Consider the following 24,715-nt stretch of genomic DNA (forward strand, 5'->3'; position numbering starts at 1 on the left):
CAACTCCACCTATGTAATACGCTGCCAACTCCACCTATGTAATACGCTGCCAACTCCAGTTACTGTAATACGCTGCCAACTCCACTTACTGTAATACGCTGCCAACTCCACTTACTGTAATACGCTGCCAACTCCACTTACTGTAATACGCTGCCAACTCCACCTATGTAGTACGCTGCCAACTCCACTTACTGTAATACGCTGCCAACTCCACCTATGTAGTACGCTGCCAACTCCACTTACTGTAATACGCTGCCAACTCCACTTACTGTAATACGCTGCCAACTCCACTTACTGTAATATGCTGCCAACTCCACTTACTGTAATATGCTGCCAACTCCACTTACTGTAATACGCTGCCAACTCCACCTATGTAATATGCTGCCAACTCCACCTATGTAATATGCTGCCAACTCCACTTACTGTAATATGCTGCCAACTCCACCTATGTAATATGCTGCCAACTCCACTTATGTAATATGCTGCCAACTCCACTTACTGTAATATGCTGCCAACTCCACTTACTGTAATACGCTGCCAACTCCACCTATGTAATACGCTGCCAACTCCACCTATGTAATACGCTGCCAACTCCACCTATGTAATACGCTGCCAACTCCACTTACTGTAATACGCTGCCAACTCCACTTACTGTAATACGCTGCCAACTCCACTTACTGTAATACGCTGCCAACTCCACTTACTGTAATACGCTGCCAACTCCACCTATGTAGTACGCTGCCAACTCCACTTACTGTAATATGCTGCCAACTCCACTTACTGTAATATGCTGCCAACTCCACTTACTGTAATACGCTGCCAACTCCACTACTGTAATACGCTGCCAACTCCACTACTGTAATACGCTGCCAACTCCACTTACTGTAATACGCTGCCAACTCCACTTACTGTAATATGCTGCCAACTCCACTACTGTAATACGCTGCCAACTCCACTACTGTAATACGCTGCCAACTCCACTACTGTAATACGCTGCCAACTCCACTTACTGTAATACGCTGCCAACTCCACTTACTGTAATATGCTGCCAACTCCACTTACTGTAATATGCTGCCAACTCCACTTACTGTAATATTGCCAACTCCACTTACTGTAATATGCTGCCAACTCCACTACTGTAATACGCTGCCAACTCCACTACTGTAATACGTTGCCAACTCCACTTACTGTAATACGCTGCCAACTCCACTTACTGTATGTAATATGCTGCCAACTCCACTTACTGTAATATGCTGCCAACTCCACTTACTGTAATACGCTGCCAACTCCACTTACTGTAATATGCTGCCAACTCCACTACTGTAATACGCTGCCAACTCCACTACTGTAATACGCTGCCAACTCCACTACTGTAATACGCTGCCAACTCCACTTACTGTAATACGCTGCCAACTCCACTTACTGTAATATGCTGCCAACTCCACTTACTGTAATATGCTGCCAACTCCACTTACTGTAATATTGCCAACTCCACTTACTGTAATATGCTGCCAACTCCACTACTGTAATACGCTGCCAACTCCACTACTGTAATACGTTGCCAACTCCACTTACTGTAATACGCTGCCAACTCCACTTACTGTATGTAATATGCTGCCAACTCCACTTACTGTAATATGCTGCCCAACTCCACTTACTGTAATATGCTGCCAACTCCACTTACTGTAATATGCTGCCAACTCCACTACTGTAATACGCTGCCAACTCCACTACTGTAATACGCTGCCAACTCCACTACTGTAATACGCTGCCAACTCCACTTACTGTAATACGCTGCCAACTCCACTTACTGTATGTAATATGCCACCAACTCCACATGTGTAACAGGCAGAGGGTTAGGAACCATCTTCACTCCTTTTGTCATATTAATTACCTTCTGATACATCTATGCTGCTACTATAAACAGGTCAAACCTGTCTTGCTGACATACACTAGCTGTCGCTGTACTGATTAAACCTAACCCTAACTCTATAATGCTACTACAAACAGGTCAAACCTGTCTTTGACATACACTAGCTGTCGCTGTACTGATTAACCCTAAATCTACGCTGCTACTATAAACACTTGAAACCTTTCTTGTGGTCCGTGGTATCCAATTGGTAGTTACAGCCTTGTCTCATCGCTGCAACTCCTGCATGGACTCAGGAGAGGCGAAGGTCGAGAGAAGTGTGACCTCCGAAACACAACCAAGCTGCACTGCTTCTTGACACAATGCCCACTTCACCCAGAAGCAAGCCGCACCATGTGTTGGAGGAAACACCATACACCTGGCAACCGTGTCAGCTGCACTGCACCCGGCCCGCCGCAGGAGTCGCTAGTGCGCGATGGCACAAGGACATCCCTGCCGGCCAAACCCTCCCCTAACCCGGGCGACGCTGGGCCAATTGTGCACCGCCCCCAGCCGTGTCTGGCTGTGACAGAGCATGGACTCGAACCCAGAATCTCTAGTGGCGCAGTGGTCTAAGGCACTGCATCGCAGTGCTAGCTGTGCCACTAGAGATTCTGGGTTCGAGTCCATGCACTCGGGAGGCCAAAAATCAAACGTTTTTGAGAAAGATCAATTGAAAATACAATTGTATTGAGTACATTTCTTTTATTCTTTTCGGTTTGATAAGAGATGAACATTTTATGAATTTAAGGTTATTTGTCAATGTAAAAATCTAAAATGCACAGCTTTTATGTTTGTGTCATTAGATTTGGGGTGTGGTGGGATGAGGTTGCGAGAAATCCTAGCAAAAAAAAGGGGTTTCACAGAAATCTGAATGAAAATATAGGGTCCATGCTTAAAAAATTGGAATACCACTTTTCTAGACTGAAAAGCCCCACCACCTCCACTGAGGAGGATGGCAAACCCCACCCACCTCCACTGAGGAGGATGGCAAACCACACCCACCTCCACTGAGGAGGATGGCAAACCCCACCCACCTCCACTGAGGAGGATGGCAAACCCCACCCACCTCCACTGAGGAGGATAGCTAAGCCCCACCCACCTCAATTGAGGATGATGGCAAACCCCACCCACCTCCACTGAAGATGATAGCTAAGCCCCACCCACCTCAATTGAGGATGATGGCAAACCCCACCCACCTCAATTGAGGATGATAGCTAAGCCCCACCCCTCAATTGAGGTGGTTGTCATTATATAAGGATGCTAATAATAATATTACAATACTAACCTCCACTGAGGATGATGACGGCGAGGAAGAGTGCCATATCACTGTCATACAGCTCCAGGGTGTTGAACTTAACAGAGAACTCAAACTTGGGTTCCATCATATCACAGAAGGGTTTCCTCAGGCTCTTTAGGAACTCTCTCGTCATGAAGATCTGTCCATAGGAGATCAGTGTACCATCTTTGTTCATGAGTGGAGCCCACATGATGATGAGCACCTCGATGACGCCGTACTTCAGCAGAGTCACCTGATCGTTCAGGTCCAATCCCACGAAGCCAGGGATGCTCTTAGCGAACTCTGTGACCTCCCGGACGGCCTCGGCGGAGCGCGACTGACAGCTGTAGAAGAACCTGAGCTGCACCTCGTCAGTGGGCTCTTGGACCAGACCAACACCTCCACCTAGACCTCCACCTACAGCCAGACCTTCACTCACTGCTAGACATCCACCTGCAGCAAATCATATTTGTTCAGTGTTATTTCATATACACAGAACAAAAATATAAACACAACATGTACAGTGTTGGTCCCATGATTCATGAGCTGAAATAAAAAAGACGCTCAAAATGTTCCATATGCACAAAAACGTGTGGCATATCAAGAAGCGAATTAAGCAGCATGATCATTACACAGGTGCACCTTGTGCTGGGACAACAAAAAGCCACTAAAATGTGTAGCTTTGTCACACAACGCCACAGACGTCTTAAGTTTTGAGACAGCATGCAATTGGCATGCTGACTGCAGGAATGTCAGAAATCAGAGCTGTTGCCAGAGAATTGCATCTTAATTTCTCTACCATAAGCCACCTCCAATGTTGATTTAGATAATTTGGCAGTACGTCCAACCGGCATCACAATTTCAGACCACGTGTAACCATACCAGCCCAGGACCTTCACATCTGGCTTTGTCACCTGCGGGATAGTCTCAGAACAGCCACCGGACAGCTGATGAAACTGAGTTTGCACAACCAAATAAGTTCTACGCAAACTGTTAGAGACAGTCTCAGGGAATCTCATCTGCGCACTCGTCGTCCTCACAAGGGTCTTGACCTGACTGCAGTTGGGCATCGTAACTGACTTCAGGGGGCAAATGCTCACCTTCGCTGGCCACTGGAAAGCTGAAGAAGTGTGTTCTTATGGATGAATCCCGGTTTCAACCGGGCAGATGGCTCGTGTGGGCAAGCGGTTTGCTGATGTCAACGTTGTGAACAGAGTGCCCCATGGTGGCAGTGGGGTTATGGTATGGGCAGGCATAAGCTACGTACAATGAACCCAATTGGATTTTATCAAAGGCAATTTGAATGTACAGAGATACCGTGAGCCCCATTGTCGTGCCATTCATCCACCGCCATCAGCTCATGTTTAAGCATGATAATGCACGGCCCCATCAACTCCCCTATCAATTTTTTAAGGTATCTGTGACCAACTGATGCATATCTGTATTCCCAGTCATGGGAAATCCATAGATAAGGGACTAATGCATTTATTTCAATTGACTAATTTCCTTACATGAACTGTAACTCAGTAAAATATTTTAAATTGTTGCATGTTGAGTGTATATGTTTGTTCAGTGTAGAAAGGTAACTAACCACTCTACAAAAAAAGAAAAGATAAATAGGAGAAAAAAAGGTACAGGGAAAACAGTCACAGAGGACAGATACAACATGATAATACCTAGACCACAGCCAGCTCCAGTCCCAGCCTCAGTCCCCGCCTCAGTCCTGGTCTCCTGGACAACATGGATGGGCATCTGCCTGCAGTTGATAAACCTCTCTCCTTCCTGAAGAGACTTCATGTCATGGATTACAAACGGCTGCAGAGAGACAACAAACAAACAAAATCAAGCACATTACTGTGAAACATGCCGACTATCTGGAGACAAGGAAACACCCTGTCATAACATGATGACTATCTGGAGACAACACCCTGTCATAACACAATGACTATCTGGAGACAACACCCTGTCATAACACGATGACTATCTGGAGACAACACCCTGTCATAACACAATGACTATCTGGAGACAACACCCTGTTATAACATAATGACTATCTGGAGACAACACCCTGTTATAACATGATGACTATCTGGAGACAAGGAAACACCCTGTCATAACATGATGACTATCTGGAGACAACACCCTGTCATAACATGATGACTATCTGGAGACAACACCCTGTCATAACATGATGACTATCTGGAGACAACATCCTGTTATAACATGATGACTATCTGGAGACAACACCCTGTTATAACATGATGACTATCTGGAGACAACACCCTGTCATAACACGATGACTATCTGGAGACAACACCCTGTTATAACATGATGACTATCTGGAGACAACACCCTGTTATAACACGATGACTATCTGGAGACAACACCCTGTTATAACATGATGACTATCTGGAGACAACACCCTGTTATAACATGATGACTATCTGGAGACAACACCCTGTCATAACATGATGACTATCTGGAGACAACACCCTGTCATAACACGATGACTATCTGGAGACAACACCCTGTTATAACATGATGACTATCTGGAGACAACACCCTGTTATAACATGATGACTATCTGGAGACAACACCCTGTTATAACATGATGACTATCTGGAGACAACACCCTGTTATAACATGATGACTATCTGGAGACAACACCCTGTAATAACATGATGACTATCTGGAGACAACACCCTGTTATAACATGATGACTATCTGGAGACAACACCCTGTTATAACATGATGACTATCTGGAGACAACACCCTGTTATAACATGATGACTATCTGGAGACAACACCCTGTTATAACATGATGACTATCTGGAGACAACACCCTGTTATAACATGATGACTATCTGGAGACAACACCCTGTTATAACATGATGACTATCTGGAGACAACACCCTGTTATAACATGATGACTATCTGGAGACAACACCCTGTTATAACATGATGACTATCTGGAGACAACACCCTGTTATAACATGATGACTATCTGGAGACAACACCCTGTAATAACATGATGACTATCTGGAGACAACACCCTGTTATAACATGATGACTATCTGGAGACAACACCCTGTTATAACATGATGACTATCTGGAGACAACACCCTGTTATAACATGATGACTATCTGGAGACAACACCCTGTTATAACATGATGACTATCTGGAGACAACACCCTGTTATAACATGATGACTATCTGGAGACAACACCCTGTTATAACATGTGCCATCAAACCCCTGCAACTTATTCAGACCACTGCCACCAGATCCGGCCTTCAACCTTCCCAAGTTCTCCCATGTCACCCCGCTCCTCTGCACGCTTCACTGGCTTCCAGTCAAAGCTCACTTCCACTATAAGACTATGATGCTTGCCTACGGAGCAGCAAGAGGAACTGCCCATCCCTACCTTCAGGCTATGATAAAACCCTACACCCCAACCTGGGTAGTCTGTTCTGCCACCTCTGGTCTCTTGGCCCTCCCGCCTCTATGGGAGGGCAGCTCCCGCTCAGCCCAGTCAATGCTCTTTTATGACCTAGCACCCCAATGCTGGAACCAGCTTCCCCCTGAAGCTAAGACAGCAGAGTACCTACCTATTTTTGGTAAACATCTGAAACCCTACCTCTTCAAAGAGTATCTTAAATAATCCCACAGCACCCCCCCTCCCCCACCCACTAGTACTGACTTTCCCCCCTACTAAACTCAGCAAAAAAAGAAACATCCCTTTTTCAGGACCCGGTCTTTCAAAGATAATTAGTTAAAATCCAAATAACTTCACAGATTTTCATTGTAAAGGGTTTAAACACTGTTTCACATGCTTGTTCAATGAACCATAAACAATGAAGGAACATGCACCTGTGGGACGGTTATTAAAACACTAACAGCTTACAGACGGTAGGCAATTAAGTTCACAGTTATGAAAACTTAGGACACTAGAGAGGCCATTCTACTGACTCAAAACCACCAAAAGAAAGATGCCCAGGGTCCCTGCTCATCTGCGTGAACATGCCTTAGGTATGCTGCAAGGAGGCATGAGAACTGCAGATGTGGCCAGGGAAATAAATTGCAATGCCCGTACTATGAGATGCATAAGACAGCGCTACAGAGAGATGGGACGGAGAGCTGATTGTCCTCGCAGTGGCAGACCACGTGTAACAACACCTGCACAGGATCGGTACATCCGAACATCACACCTGCAGGACAGGTACAGGACGGCAACAACAACTGCCCGAGTTACACCAGGAACACACAATCCCTCCAATGCTCAGACTGTTCGCAATAGGCTGAGAGAGGCTGCACTGAGGGCCTGTAGGCCTGTTGTAAGGCAGGTCCTCACCAGACATCACCGGCAACAGCGTCGCCTATGGGCACAAACCCACCGTCGCTGGACCAGAGAGGACTGGCAAAAGTGCTCTTCACTGACAAGTCGTGGACATCCTCCTCCCTCATGTGGTACCCATCCTGCAGGCTCATCCTGACATGACCCTCCAGCATGACAATGCCACCAGCCATACTGCTCATTCTGTGCATTATTTCCTGCAAGACAGGAATGTCAGTATTCTGCCATGGCCAGCGAAGAGCCCGGATCCCAATCCTATTGAGCACGTCTGGGACCCTGTTAGATCGGAGGGTGAGGGCTAGGGCCATTCCCCCCAGAAATGTCCTGGAACTTGCAGGTGCCTTGGTGGAAGAGTGGGGTAACATGTCACAGCAAGAACTGGCAAATCTGGTGCAGTTCATTATTACATTTCTGTTAGGCACATGTCTGAATCTTGTTATGGTCATACAAATATTGACATATGTTAAGTTAAGCTGAAAATAAACGCAGTTGACAATGAGAGGACATTTCTTTTTTTGATGAGTTTATAATCCTAACCCAAATACATCCCTGACCATAATACAAGCCTAATATAACCCTAACATAACCCTAATATAACCCTAAACCTAATACAACCCTAACCCGAACATAACACTAATATAATCCTAACCCAAATACATCCCTAACCATAATACAAGCCTAATATAACCCTAACATAACCCTAATATAACCCTAAACCTAATACAACCCTAACCCGAACATAACACTAATATAATCCTAACCCAAATACATCCCTAACCATAATACAAGCCTAATATAACCCTAACATAACCCTAAACCTAATACAACCCTAACCCGAACATAACACTAATATAATTCTAACCCTAATACAACCCTAACCCTAATATTACCCTAACCCTAGTATAACCCTAAAATAACCCTAACATAACCCTAAAATAACCCTAACCCCAATATAAGCCTAATCCCAATATAACCCTAATATAACCCTAATATAACCCTAACCCTAATATAACCCTAATATAACACTAACCCTAATATAACCCTAATATAACACTAACCCTAATATAACCCTAATATATCCCTAACCCCAATATAACCCTAATATAACCCTAACCCTAACATAACCTTAACCCTAATATAACCCTAACATAACCCTAACCCTAATATAACCCTAACCCTAATATAACCCTAACCCTAATATAACCCTAACCTTAATATAACCCCAATATAACCCCGACCCTAATATAACCCTAACATAACCCTAGTATAACCCTAACATAACCCTAGTATAACCCCAACATAACCCTAGTATAACCCCAACATAACCCTAGTATAACCCTAACATAACCCTAGTATAACCCTAACATAACCCTAGTATAACCCTAACATAACCCTAGTATAACCCCAACATAACCCTAGTATAACCCCAACATAACCCTAGTATAACCCTAGTATAACCCTAACATAACCCTAACATAACCCTAGTATAACCCTAACATAACCCTAGTATAACCCTAACATAACCCTAGTATAACCCCAACATAACCCTAGTATAACCCTAGTATAACCCTAGTATAACCCCAACATAACCCTAGTATAATCCTAGTATAACCCCAACATAACACTAGTATAACCCTAACATAACCCTAGTATAACCCTAGTATAACCCTAACATAACCCTAGTATAACCCCAACATAACCCTAGTATAACCCCAACATAACCCTAGTATAACCCTAACATAACCCTAGTATAACCCCAACATAACCCTAGTATAACCCTAGTATAACCCCAACATAACCCTAGTATAACCCTAACATAACCCTAGTATAACCCTAGTATAACCCTAGTATAACCCCAACATAACCCTAACATAACCCTAACATAACCCTAGTATAACCCTAGTATAACCCCAACATAACCCTAGTATAACCCTAACATAACCCTAGTATAACCCCAACATAACCCTAGTATAACCCCAACATAACCCTAGTATAACCCTAACATAACCCTAGTATAACCCTAACATAACCCTAGTATAACCCCAACATAACCCTAGTATAACCCCAACATAACCCTAGTATAACCCTAGTATAACCCTAACATAACCCTAGTATAACCCTAGTATAACCCTAGTATAACCCTAGTATAACCCCAACATAACCCTAGTATAACCCTAACATAACCCTAGTATAACCCTAACATAACCCTAGTATAACCCTAGTATAACCCTAGTATAACCCTAACATAACCCTAGTATAACCCTAACATAACCCTAGTATAACCCCAACATAACCCTAGTATAACCCTAGTATAACCCCAACATAACCCTAGTATAACCCTAGTATAACCCTAACATAACCCTAACATAACCCTAGTATAACCCAAGTATAACCCTAACATAACCCTAGTATAACCCTAACATAACCCTAGTATAACCCCAACATAACCCTAGTATAACCCTAGTATAACCCCAACATAACCCTAGTATAACCCCAACATAACACTAGTATAACCCTAACATAACCCAAGTATAACCCTAGTATAACCCTAACATAACCCTAGTATAACCCCAACATAACCCTAGTATAACCCCAACATAACCCTAGTATAACCCTAACATAACCCTAGTATAACCCCAACATAACCCTAGTATAACCCTAGTATAACCCCAACATAACCCTAGTATAACCCTAACATAACCCTAGTATAACCCTAGTATAACCCCAACATAACCCTAACATAACCCTAGTATAACCCTAGTATAACCCCAACATAACCCTAGTATAACCCTAACATAACCCTAGTATAACCCCAACATAACCCTAGTATAACCCTAGTATAACCCCAACATAACCCTAGTATAACCCTAACATAACCCTAGTATAACCCTAGTATAACCCTAGTATAACCCTAACATAACCCTAGTATAACCCTAACATAACCCTAGTATAACCCTAGTATAACCCTAGGATAACCCTAGGATAACCCTAGGATAACCCCAATATAAGCCTAATCCCAATATAACCCTAATATAACCCTAATATAACCCTAACCCTAATATAACCCTAATATAACACTAACCCTAATATAACCCTAATATAACACTAACCCTAATATAACCCTAATATATCCCTAACCCCAATATAACCCTAATATAACCCTAACCCTAACAGTAGTATAACTAGTATAACCCTAGTATAACCCTAGTATAACCCTAGGATAACCCTAGGATAACCCCAACATAACCCTAGTATAACCCTAGTATAACCCCAACATAACCCTAGCATAACCCTAGTATAACCCCAACATAACCCTTGTATAACCCCAACATAACCCTAGTATAACCCTAGTATAACCCCAACATAACCCTAGTATAACCCTAACATAACCCTAATATAACCCCAACATAACCCTAGTATACCCCTAGTATAACCCCAACATAACCCTAGTATAAACCCAACATAACCCTAGTATAACCCTAGTATAACCCCAACATAACCCTAGTATAACCCTAGTATAACCCCAACATAACCCTAGTATAACCCTAACATAACCCTAGTATAACCCTAGTATAACCCTAGTATAACCCCAACATAACCCTAGTATAACCCCAGTATAACCCCAACATAACCCTAGTATAACCCCAACATAACCCTAGTATAACCCTAACATAACCCTAGTATAACCCTAGTATAACCCCAACATAACCCTAGTATAACCCTAACATAACCCTAGTATAACCCTAGTATAACCCCAACATAACCCTAGTATAACCCTAGTATAACCCCAACATAACCCTAGTATAACCCCAACATAACCCTAGTATAACCCTAGTATAACCCCAACATAACCCTAGTATAACCCTAGTATAACCCCAACATAACCCTAGTATAACCCTAGTATAACCCCAACATAACCCTAGTATAACCCTAACATAACCCTAGTATAACCCTAGTATAACCCCAACATAACCCTAGTATAACCCTAGTATAACCCCAACATAACCCTAGTATAACCCCAACTTAACCCCAACATAACCCTAGTATAACCCCAACATAACCCTAGTATAACCCCAACATAACCCTAGTATAACCCTAACATAACCCTAGTATAACCCTAGTATAACCCCAACATAACCCTAGTATAACCCCAACATAACCCTAGTATAACCCCAACATAACCCTAGTATAACCCTAGTATAACCCTAGTATAACCCTAGTATAACCCTAACATAACCCTAGTATACCCCTAGTATAACCCCAACATAACCCTAGTATAAACCCAACATAACCCTAGTATAACCCTAACATAACCCTAGTATAACCCTAGTATAACCCCAACATAACCCTAGTATAACCCTAGTATAACCCCAACATAACCCTAGTATAACCCTAACATAACCCTAGTATAACCCTAACATAACCCTAGTATAACCCTAGTATAACCCCAACATAACCCTAGTATAACCCTAGTATAACCCCAACATAACCCTAGTATAACCCCAACATAACCCTAGTATAACCCTAACATAACCCTAGTATAACCCTAGTATAACCCCAACATAACCCTAGTATAACCCTAACATAACCCTAGTATAACCCTAGTATAACCCCAACATAACCCTAGTATAACCCTAGTATAACCCTAGTATAACCCCAACATAACCCCAACATAACCCTAGTATAACCCCAACATAACCCTAGTATAACCCTAGTATAACCCCAACATAACCCTAGTATAACCCTAACATAACCCTAGTATAACCCTAGTATAACCCCAACATAACCCTAGTATAACCCTAGTATAACCCCAACATAACCCTAGTATAACCCCAACATAACCCCAACATAACCCCAACATAACCCTAGTATAACCCTAACATAACCCTAGTATAACCCCAACATAACCCTAGTATAACCCTAACATAACCCCAACATAACCCTAGTATAACCCCAACATAACCCTAGTATAACCCTAACATAACCCCAACATAACCCTAGTATAACCCCAACATAACCCTAGTATAACCCCAACATAACCCTAGTATAACCCCAACATAACCCTAGTATAACCCCAACATAACCCTAGTATAACCCCAACATAACCCTAGTATAACCCCAACATAACCCTAGTATAACCCTAGTATAACCCTAGTATAACCCTAACATAACCCTAGTATAACCCTAGTATAACCCCAACATAACCCTAGTATAACCCCAACATAACCCCAACATAACCCTAGTATAACCCTAACATAACCCTAGTATAACCCTAACATAACCCTAGTATAACCCCAACATAACCCTAGTATAACCCTAGTATAACCCCAACATAACCCTAGTATAACCCTAGTATAACCCCAACATAACCCTAGTATAAACCTCATTTAGTGACTGACTTTTCCCCCTACTAGTACTGACTTTTCTGATAGCTACTTCTGATAGCTACTAAAATGTACTTTCTATGATATGTGGTTGTCCCACCTAGCTACATTACATGACCAACAGTATGTGGATATATGCTTGTCAAACATCTCATTCCAAAATCATGGGTATTAATATGGAGTCGTTCCCCCCTTTACTGCTATAACAGCCTCCACTCCTCTGGGAAGGCTTTCCACTAGATGTTGGAACATTGCTGAGGGGACCTGCTTCTACTGCCACAAGAGCATTAGTGGGGTTGGGCACTAATGTTGAGGCGATTAGGCCTGGCTCGCAGTTGGCATTCCAATATTCATCCCAAAGGTGTTCGATGGGGTTGAGGTCAGGGCTCTGTGCAGGCCAGTCAAGTTCTTCCACACTTATCTCAACAAACCATTTCTGTATGGACCTCGCTTTGTACACGGGGGCATTGTCATGCTGAAACAGGAAAGGGCCTTCCCCAAACTGTTGCCAGAAAGTTGGAAGTACAGAATTGTCTAAATGTCATTGTATGCTGTTGTGTTAAGATTCCCCTTCACTGGAATAAAGAGGCCTAGCACGAACCATGAATAACATCCCCAGTCCATTATTCCTCCTCCACCAAACTTTACAGTTGGCACTATGCCTTGGGGCATGTAGTGTTGTCCGGGCATCTGTCAAACCCAGATTAGTCCGCTGATTAACCGATTTCATGAAGCTCCCGACAAAGTTATCGTGCTGACTTTGCTTCCAGAAGCAGTTTGGAACGCGGTAGTGAGTGCTGCAACTGAGGACAGATGATTTTTATGCGCTTCAGCACTCGCTGGTCCCGTTCTGTGAGCTTGTGTGGATCAGTACTTCGTGGCTGAGCCGTAGTTGCTCCTAGATGTTTCCACTTCACAATAACATCACTTACAGTTGATCGGGGCAGCTCTAGAAGGGCAGAAATTTGATGAACTGACTTGTTGGAAAGGTGGCATCCTCTGACGGTGCCACGTTGAAAGTCACTGAGCTCTTCAGTAAGGCCATTCTACTGCCAATGTTTGTCTTTGGAGATTGCATGGCGGTGTGCTTGATTTTATACACCTGTGAGCAACAGGTGTGGCTGAAATAGCAGAGTCCACTAATTCGAAGGGTGTCCACATACACTATATATACAAAAGTATCTTAAGATGAATGCACTAAGTTGCTGTGTGTGAGTCTCTGCTAAATGACTCAAATGTAGAGCGAGGAGAGGAGTGAGATCTGCAAGGCCATGATGCTGGAACTAAAACACAGATCAGAGGTCAGACTGAGGCTTTACACTGCTAGTTTAGTTTGTTAAATAACATGCTGCTGTTTCCTGCCATGCTTCCTCTGGTCAACTCTTTCAACTCAAAACATTTCACATGTATCAGAATGTGGACTGTTGTTCTATCGTTCTATTCCATTGTACTGTGTTGACATCTGTGGGGCGTTTTCAAGGGATTGTCAAATAAATATGACAAGTATTTGGTTGTAATATGATCACCTCTTGAATAGCAATCAGAACTACTAATTTCCGATTATTCCATACAAACAATTGTGCACTTCAGCTCTATCAGATTTATACAGCAAGTAACTGCAACCCCCATTCTCATTGACGGGGCTGTAGTGGAGCAGGTTGAGAGCTTCAAGTTCCTTGGTGTCCACATAACAAGCATTTCGCTACACTCGCATTAACATCTGCTAACCATGTGTATGTGACAAATAAAATTTGATTTGATTTGATTTGAACCAACAAACTAACATGGTCCAAGCAGACCAAGACAGTCGTGAAGAGGGCACGACAAAACCTTTTCAAATCAAGGTATGGCAACTGCTCGGCTTCCGACTGCAAGGCACTACAGAGGGTAGTGTGTACGACCCAGTACTTCAAGCTTCCTGCCATCCAGGACCTCTATACCAGGCGATGTCAGAGGAAGGCCATAAAACTGTCAAAGATGCCAGCCACACTAGACATAGACTGTTCTCTCTGCTACTCACGGCAAGTACCGGTGTGCCAAGTCTAGGTCCAAGAGGTTTCTAATCAGCTTCTAACCCCAAGCCATAAGACTCCTGAACATCTCATCAAAGTGCTACCCAAACTATTTGCATTGACCCCCCTCTTCTACACTGGTGCTACTCTCTGTTATTATCTATCCATAGTCACTTTAATAACTCTACCTACATGTACATATTACCTCAATTACCTCGACTAACCGGTGCCCCCGCACATTGACTCTGTACCGGTACCCCCTGTATATAGCCTCCACATTGACTCTGTACCGGTACCCACCTGTACATAGCCTCCACATTGACTCTGTACCGGTACCTCCTGTATATAGCCTCCACATTGACTACGTACCGGTACCTCCTGTATATAGCCTCCACATTGACTACGTACCGGTACCTCCTGTATATAGCCTCCACATTGACTATGTACCGGTACCTCCTGTATATAGCCTCCACATTGACTATGTACCGGTACCTCCTGTATATAGCCTCCACATTGACTATGTACCGGTACCTCCTGTATATAGCCTCCACATTGACTCTGTACCGGTACCCCCTGTATATAGCCTCCACATTGACTCTGTACCAGTACCTCCTGTATATAGCCTCCACATTGACTCTGTACCGGTACCCCCTGTATATAGCCTCCACATTGACTATGTACCGGTACCTCCTGTATATAGTCTCCACATTGACTCTGTACCGGTACCTCCTGTATATAGCCTCTTTATTGACTCTGTACCGGTACCTCCTGTATATAGCCTCTTTATTGACTATGTACCAGTACCTCCTGTATATAGTCTCCACATTGACTATGTACCGGTACCTCCTGTATATTGACTATGTACCGGTACCTCCTGTATATTGACTATGTACCGGTACCTCCTGTATATTGACTATGTACCGGTACCTCCTGTATATTGACTATGTACCGGTACCTCCTGTATATTGACTATGTACCGGTACCTCCTGTATATTGACTATGTACCGGTACCTCCTGTATATTGACTATGTACCGGTACCTCCTGTATATTGACTATGTACCGGTACCTCCTGTATATTGACTATGTACCGGTACCTCCTGTATATTGACTATGTACCGGTACCTCCTGTATAAAGCCTCTTTATTGTTATTTTACTGCTTCTGTTTATTTATGTTACTCTTTTTTTTTTACTTGAAGTTTTAAGAAAAATAAGTGTTAAAGCATTGTTGGTTAAGGGCTTTATAATGAAGCATTTCACTGTAAGGTCTACACACCTGTTGTATTCTGTGTTTGTGACAAACACGATTTGATTTGAAATGCCACCTTCTGCTGCTTGACAAGCAGAGCTCAAAGGATGGACAATTAACCTAAACCACACATACTTGTCAGGTATAGTACATTTTTATGTCACTTAAATCTCCAATTAGTGGTGGCCAATGTTGAGAGAGGTGTAATCCAGCTGTTTCTGCACTGTAATGCATTGGAGCAGGCTATGCTTGCCCCCCAGCTGTGAATGGAATGTTTGAAATGGAACAAAATGACTATTTCTAAAAACCTATAATGTGCTCTGTCATAACACTCTACAGTATTATGTCATAATGTTCTACTGTTCTCTGCCATAACATTCGACTGTACTCTGGCATAACTTTCTACTGTACTGGCATAACTTTCTACTCCATGTTTTATTAGTGTGGACAGGACATCAACCTGAAACTCTTTTGCCTAGTAAGACAAGTATTTCTGCAAGTACCACCCATGTGACTGAAACCTGAATTTCCACTGACTAGTCTCTTAGTGTGTCGACTAGGGTCCACACCTGCTGAAGGACAGGTATGTCTGTGTGACAACATGCATCTCTGCATGGCAGATATCTCAGCTTGGATGTCGGCCCACCACCTATCATCACATGGTGTGATAGCGAATAGCTACTGTGTCATGTTAGTATGGTTGTGACTGTGATAGGGAATAGCTAGTAGCTACTGTGCCATGATAGGTCTGGTCCATACCGCGTTATCCCCAGTCTTTCCAGACAGGATGGCCCTGGCTTTGGCCTTAGTGAGGGGGAAGTATTTGAGATAGGACTCCAGCAGCAGCTTGGCCAGGCTCCTCAGGTCGGCAGCCTCAGGGTGCATGATGTCCATGTCAGTAGAGAACTCAGCTAGGAGCTTCTCCTTCTCAGCCTGGGGCATCCGTCCAAAACGAATGGCTGTATGGGAAACAACACAGACAACATTATCAGATCAATAATGACAAACCTCCTGCCATTGAAAACTTAGATGGAAAACTACTGAGGATGGTAGCTGACTGTGGCCACTCCTATCTGCCATATCTTTAATCTGAGCCTAGAGGAAAGTCTTTGTCCTCAGGCCTGGAGGGAAGCCAAAATCAGTCCCGCTACCAAAGAGTGGTAAAGCGGCATTTACTGGTTCTAACAGCAGACCTATCCGCTTGCTTCCAGATCTTAGCAAACTGTTGTAAAATATTGTTTGACCAAATACAATGCTATTTCTCTATAAACAAATTGACAACAGACTTTCAGCATGCTTATAGAGAAGGGCACACAACACTGACACAAATGACTGATGATTGGTTGAAAGACAATAAGAAGATTGTGGGAGCTGTCCTGTTAGATTTCAGTGCAGCCTTTGATATGATTGACCATAACCTGTGTTATGGCTTTTCAACCTCTGCCATATTGTAGATTTAGAGCTATCAATCTAAAAGCTATCAATCTAGAGCTAACAATCTAAAAGTTTTATTTAATGGAAGCCTCTCTAATGTCAAACATGTAGGGTGTGGTGTACCGCAGGACAGCTCTCTAGGCCCTCTACTCTTTTCTGTTTTTACCAATGACCTGCCACGAGCATTAAACAAAGCCTGTGTGTCCATGTATGCTGACGATTCAACCATATACAGTACCAGTCAAAAGTTTGGACACACCTACTCATTCAAGGGTTTTTCCTTTGTACTCTTTTCTACATTGTAGAATAATAGAGAAGACATCAACTATGAAATAACACATATGGAATCATGTAGTAACCAAAACAGTGTAGTAACCCAAGAATTAAAAATATATTTCAAATTCTTCAGAGTAGCCACCCTTTCCCTTGATGACAGCTTTGGACACTTGGCATTCTCTCAACCAGCTTCACGAGGAATGCTTTTCCAACAGTCTTGAAGGAGTTCCCACATATGCTGAGTACTCGTTGGCTGCTTTTCCTTCACACTGCGGTCCAACTCATCCCAAACCATCTCAATTGGATTGTGGTCGGGTGATTGGAGGCCAGGTCATCTGATGCAGCACTTCATCACTCTCATTGGTCAAATAGCCCGTACACAGCCTGGAGGTGTGTTTTGAGTGTTTTTTCCTGTTGGAAAAAAAATGATAGTGCAAACCAGATGGGATGGCGTATCACTGCAGAATGCTGTGGTTGCCATGCTGGTTAAGCGTGCCTTGAATTCTAAATAAATCACTGACAGGATCACCAGCGAAGCATACTCACACCACCTCCTCCATGTTTCACGGTGGGAACCACACATGCAGAAATCATCCATCTACTCTGCTTCTCACAAAGACGTTGTAACCAAAAATCTCACATTTGGACTCATCAGACAGATTTCCACAGGTCTAATGTTCATTGCTAATTTTTCTTGGCCCAAGCAAGTCTCTTCTTCTTATTGGTGTCCTTTAGTAGTGGTTTCTTTGCAGCATTTCGACCATGAAGACCTGATTCACGTAGTTGCCTCTGAACAGTTGATGTTGAGATGTCTGTTACTTGAACTCTGTGAAGCATTTATTTGGACTGCAATCTGATGTGCAGTTAACTCTGGATCTTCCTTTCCTGTGGTGGTCCTAATGAGAGCCAGTTTCATCATAGCGATTGGTGGTTTTTGCAACTGCACTTGAAGAAACCGTCAAAGTCCTTGAAATGTTCCGTATTGACTGACCATGTTTTAAAGTAATGATGATGTAATTTGTCTTTGCTTATTTGAGCTGTTCTTGCCATATCTTCTGTGTACCACACCTACCTTGTCACAGCACAACTGATTGGCTCAAACACATTAAGGAAAGAAATTACACAAATGAACTTAACAAGGCACACCTGTTAATTGAAATGCATTCCAAGTGACTACATCATAAAGCTGGTTGAGAGAATGCCAAGAGTGTGCAAAGCTGTGATCAAGGCAAATGTTGACTACTTTGAAGAATCTCAAATATAAATAATGTTTTGATTTGTTTATCACTTTTTTTTTTGGTAACTAGTCTAAATTTGTTATTTAATAGTTTATGTCTACCCTATTATTCTACAATGTATAAAATAGTAAAATAAATTAAAACCCTGGAATGAGAAGGTGTGTCCAAACTTTTGACTGGTACTGTACATGTCAGCAACCACAGCTAATGAAGTAACTGAAACCTTTAACAAGAAGTTGCAGTCAGTTTCGGACTGGATGGCAAGTAATAAACTGGTCCTGAACATCTCTAAGAATAAAACATATAAATGCAATGGTTGTAAAGACCAGAAGAGGTCTGTCCATAGTGAAGAGATGCTCTGCTTTTTTGATACCACACTCCAAAAAGGAAATCCTGCATGCTCTAGTTTTGTCTTATCTCGATAATAGTCAAGTCATGTGATCAAGTGCTGCGAAGAAAGACATTCTTAAGCTGCAGATGGCCCAGAACAGGTCTCTCTCGTCTAAGAGTTGAGGAGCGACTGACTGCATCACTACTTTTAATGTTGTCACGCCTGCGCCCACTCCCTCTCCTGCAGACAGGCTGCCCATCATTACGCACACCTGTTACCATCATTACAGGCATCAGCACTCCATTGGACTCACCTGGACTCCTTCACTTTGTTGATTGCCCCATTCATATCTGTCTATTCATCAGTTTGTTCCCAGTGTCAGCATTAATGTAGTTTTGTTTCCCGTCCAGACGCTGTCCGTGTTTTGTTGCATGTTCGTTATTTATTAAATGTTCACTCCCTGTACTTGATTCCCATCTCCCAGCTCCTGTCCTCACAAATGTATTGACAATTCCAAATTGTTTGCAAGTCAACATGCACACAGCTCTGACACACAAACTTAACTGACCAGACATGCCACCAGGGGTCTTTTCAGTCCCTAAATCCAGAAAAAATGATATTATATAGAGCCATTATTGCATGGAACTCCCATCTCATTATGCTCAAATGAACAGCAAACCTGGTTAAAAAAAACTGAAGAAGCAACACCAACGTTTTTCCTCTATTTAATCCTTGAGCTGTTCTTGTTTATTGATGTTTTGTGTAGGCCCCAAGAAGAGTAGCTGCTGCTTTCACAACCGCTAATGGGGATCCTAATAAAATACTCAATTCCATATACAGCGCAACCCTCAATCTTCAAACTACAGAGTATCTCCCCAAACCGTCCTCAGCGCCATCGTCCATGTCTCCACTTGTGTGTGGGGTATGTAAATGTGGATCTCATCACATCGGACATGGACATGGACAGAGAGTTGTGAGAAACATGAACAAATAAAGTGGAAAAACAGGCAATTTAATATTTTGTTTCTAGTTCTGTAAACATGATTATTAAAACGGATCATAATAATCAGTAACAAATAAATACTGACTCAAAGAGATTAATGGTTGACGTCACCAGAGTGACTAGACAACTGATTATTGTATGACTTCCTATCACGTTTGACCTTTATGCACCTTTCTACAGTGTGACATTACTGTCAAATACCAATAGCAGTTATTGACCACAGTTTCAAGTGTCATTAAATGACAAATATCAAGTTTAGGAAGACAGAGGTTGATTAACCAGACTTTTTTCCCCCTCTGATTGATAGAACGGATAGGTTGAACTGGAGCTTTGTGAATGGTTTTCTGTCTGACTTACCTCCAATCTGTGTATTTACCAAAATCTCTAATACAGGTTTACAGTATATTACATGTCTAATACAGGATTATGTTCCCCTCTGCGTCAGTCAGGCGGCAGGACGTTTCATTTAGAAGTCAACAGTATTGTCGGCCTGTTATATATGGTTAAGGCTATGTCTAAACCTGTTTTTGTATAATGGTGACTTGCAGAGTAATAAATTATCTGGTCTATCAGCCATCACACCTTTTGTAAATGTATACGTTGCTCCTCCTACGCCTGGGCACCCAGCCAAGCACCATGACACAGCAGAATCTACAGCCAGCTACCTAGCGCTAGTGTGTGTGCCTACGTGTGTAATCCTCTGTGAATCATTGATGAAAACACAACTCCCCTGGCAGATTTCACTAGCCACTACAGCTTATGATGGGATGTGAGAGTGACTGTATATAAGGAGCAATTCAGATGACCCTGCCACTACAGGGACTACATCTGGACTAGAATCACATGACTTTCTCTGGGAGAAACCTTGCCTCAGAGCGAAACGTATTTGACTCAAATCCCTGCCACTCCATTTAACATATGATACTTCACGTTAGGTTACATTTCATTGGCCTACCAATGTAATAGCAGTTGTACAATAGCATACAATTCATATATTATCCTACGTCTTGATCGTACCAGTTTGCTTTGACCCGTTTAGTAAGGTATATTCTGTTCGACTGCTTTAGTGTGATATATTACATTCGACAACTCGTGGATGCCATTTTTATGTCTCTGTGTCCAGTACGAAGGAAGTTAGAGGTAGTTTGCAATATTATGTTCGACAGCTTTAATATTATATTCAACTGCTTCATTATGATTTATTATGTTCGTCAGCTTTAGTATGATAAATTACATTCAACACATGGATAACATTTGTATGTCTCTGTGTCCAGTATGAAGGATGTTAGAGGTAGTTTTGTGAGCCAATGAGTTATTTATTTATTTATTTTTATTTCACCTTTATTTAACCAGGTAGGCCAGTTGAGAACAAGTTCTCATTTGCAACTGCGACCTGGCCAAGATAAAGCATAGCAGTGTGAACAGACAACACAGAGTTACACATGGAGTAAACAATTAACAAGTCAATAACACAGTAGAGAAAAAAGGGGCAGTCTATATACAATGTGTGCAAAAGGCATGAGGAGGTAGGCGAATAATTACAATTTTGCAGATTAACACTGGAGTGATAAATGATCAGATGGTCATGTACAGGTAGAGAAATTGGTGTGCAAAAGAGCAGAAAAGTAAATAAATAAAAAAAACAGTATAAAAACAGTATGGGAATGAGGTAGGTGAAAATGGGTGGGCTATTTACCAATAGACTATGTACAGCTGCAGCGATCGGTTAGCTGCTCAGATAGTTGATGTTTGAAGTTGGTGAGGGAGATAAGTCTCCAACTTCAGCGATTTTTGCAGTTCGTTCCAGTCACAGGCAGCAGAGTACTGGAACGAAAGGCGGCCAAATGAGGTGTTGGCTTTAGGGATGATCAGTGAGATACACCTGCTGGAGCGCGTGCTACGGATGGGTGTTGCCATCGTGACCAGTGAACTGAGATAAGGCGGAGCTTTACCTAGCATGGACTTGTAGATGACCTGGAGCCAGTGGGTCTGGCGACGAATATGTAGCGAGGGCCAGCCGACTAGAGCGTACAAGTCGCAGTGGTGGGTGGTATAAGGTGCTTTGGTGACAAAACGGATGGCACTGTGATAGACTGCATCCAGTTTGCTGAGTAGAGTGTTGGAAGCCATTTTGTAGATGACATCGTCGAAGTCGAGGATCGGTAGGATAGTCAGTTTTACTAGGGTAAGCTTGGCGGTGTGAGTGAAGGAGGCTTTGTTGCGGAATAGAAAGCCGACTCTTGATTTGATTTTCGATTGGAGATGTTTGATATGAGTCTGGAAGGAGAGTTTGCAGTCTAGCCAGACACCTAGGTACTTATAGATGTCCACATATTCAAGGTCGGAACCATCCAGGGTGGTGATGCTAGTCGGGCATGCGGGTGCAGGCAGCGATCGGTTGAAAAGCATGCATTTGGTTTTACTAGCGTTTAAGAGCAGTTGGAGGCCACGGAAGGAGTGTTGTATGGCATTGAAGCTCGTTTGGAGGTTAGATAGCACAGTGTCCAATGACGGGCCGAAAGTATATAGAATGGTGTCGTCTGCGTAGAGGTGGATCAGGGAATCGCCCGCAGCAAGAGCAACATCATTGATATATACAGAGAAAAGAGTCGGCCCGAGAATTGAACCCTGTGGCACCCCCATAGAGACTGCCAGAGGACCGGACAGCATGCCCTCCGATTTGACACACTGAACTCTGTCTGCAAAGTAATTGGTGAACCAGGCAAGGCAGTCATCCGAAAAACCGAGGCTACTGAGTCTGCCGATAAGAATATGGTGATTGACAGAGTCGAAAGTTAGCACAATGACTGGAAGTCTATGGGTATATGCTAGACTTGCTGTCATTGTGCTAACACTAGTTAGCAATTGCACTAGCGTTAGTTAGTAACTTCCTTCAAACTGCACCCAGAGACACAGGGTAGCAGCTGTTAACCTCTTGCTTCTACTCGGGACGCTTGCGTCCCAACTAGAGCTCTGGAAATGCAAATGCGCTACGCTAAATGCTAATAGTATTAGTTAAAACTCAAACGTTCATTAAAATACACATGCAGGGTATCGAATTACAGCTACACTCGTTGTGAATCCAGGCAACAAGTCAGATTTTTAAAATGCTTTTCGGCGAAAGCATGAGAAGCTATTATCTGATAGCATGTAACACCCCAAAAGACCCGCAGGGGACGTAAACAAAATAATTAGCATTTCGGCGTTACACAAACCGCACAATAAAATAGAAAACATTCATTACCTTTCACCATCTTCTTTGTTGGCACTCCTAGATGTCCCATAAACACTATTGGGTCTTTATTTCGATTAAATCGGTCCATATAAAGCCTAGATATCGTTATATGTAGACTGTGTGATAAACGAAAAAAACATTGTTTCAAAATGTAACGTCATTTTTTTAAATTCAAAAAGTCGACGATAAACTTTCACAAAACACTTCGAAATACGTTTGTAATGCAACTTTAGGTATTAGTAAACGTTAATAAGCGATAAAATTCATCAGGAGGCGATGTAAAGATCATTAGCTGTCCGTCTGGAAAAATGTCCGGCTAGAAACTCAACGAAAATATCCGGTCCTAGACCTGAGGAAATACGGTGCCCTGCATGTGTTTGACCAAGAAAAAACTCGAAGGGAAATGACAAGACTCTAGACACCGTGTGGAAGCTGTAGGTACTGCAACCTCAATCAATTAATTGTGGTTCACCTTTATCAATGGGTTCAAGTAGCGCATGGATATATTTTCCCATTTTCAGTGATCAGTTTTTCCTGTGCTTTTCGATGTAAATACCGTTCTGGTAAAGCCACAGCAGTGATTTAACCAGTTTTATAAACGTCTGAGTGTTTTCTATCCACACAGACTAAGCAAATGCATATACTATATTCCTGGCATGAGTAGCACGGCGCTGAAATGTTGCGCGATTTTTAACAGAATGTTCAAAAAAGTAGAGGGTAGGAGGAAGAGGTTAAGCAGCCTTTTAGACCTAGACTTGGCGCTCTAGTACCTTTTGCCATGCGGTAGCAGAGGGAACTGTCTATGACTTGGGTGACTGGAGTTTTAGACAATTGTTTGGGCCTTCCTCTGACACGCCTATTATTTAGGTCCGGGGTGGCAGGAAGCTACCCTCTGAAGCGCCTTACGGTCGGATGAAGAGCAGTTGCCATACAATAGTGAAAGTGAACAGGTGGTCAAAGTGGTATATTTACTGGGTAGTTTGTCTGTGCTGCATCACAAAGGAAACAAAATA

The 24,715-nt window shown here is 42.7% G+C and overlaps 1 protein-coding gene across 4 annotated transcripts in view; it reads right to left on the reverse strand.

Annotated features, from left to right (window-relative positions):
- The window catches only part of pparg (peroxisome proliferator-activated receptor gamma), a 147,230-nt gene that overhangs the window by 42,890 nt on the left and 79,625 nt on the right, over positions 1–24,715 (reverse strand). For all 4 annotated transcript variants that reach the window (XR_010459913.1, XM_065004785.1, XM_065004783.1 and 1 more), the window contains exons 5-7: positions 16,945–17,144; positions 4,865–5,003; positions 3,198–3,641 (exon numbers count right to left, since the gene is read on the reverse strand). Coding sequence is in view for 3 of the 4 variants with exons in the window: in XM_065004785.1 (XP_064860857.1) it covers positions 3,198–3,641; positions 4,865–5,003; positions 16,945–17,144 (783 nt within the window). In the remaining variant the exon portion in view is untranslated. The remainder of the gene's footprint in view (positions 1–3,197; positions 3,642–4,864; positions 5,004–16,944; positions 17,145–24,715) is intronic.

The sequence above is a fragment of the Oncorhynchus nerka genome, linkage group LG2 (genome assembly GCF_034236695.1).
Source record: "Oncorhynchus nerka isolate Pitt River linkage group LG2, Oner_Uvic_2.0, whole genome shotgun sequence".
NCBI lineage: Eukaryota > Metazoa > Chordata > Actinopteri > Salmoniformes > Salmonidae > Oncorhynchus > Oncorhynchus nerka.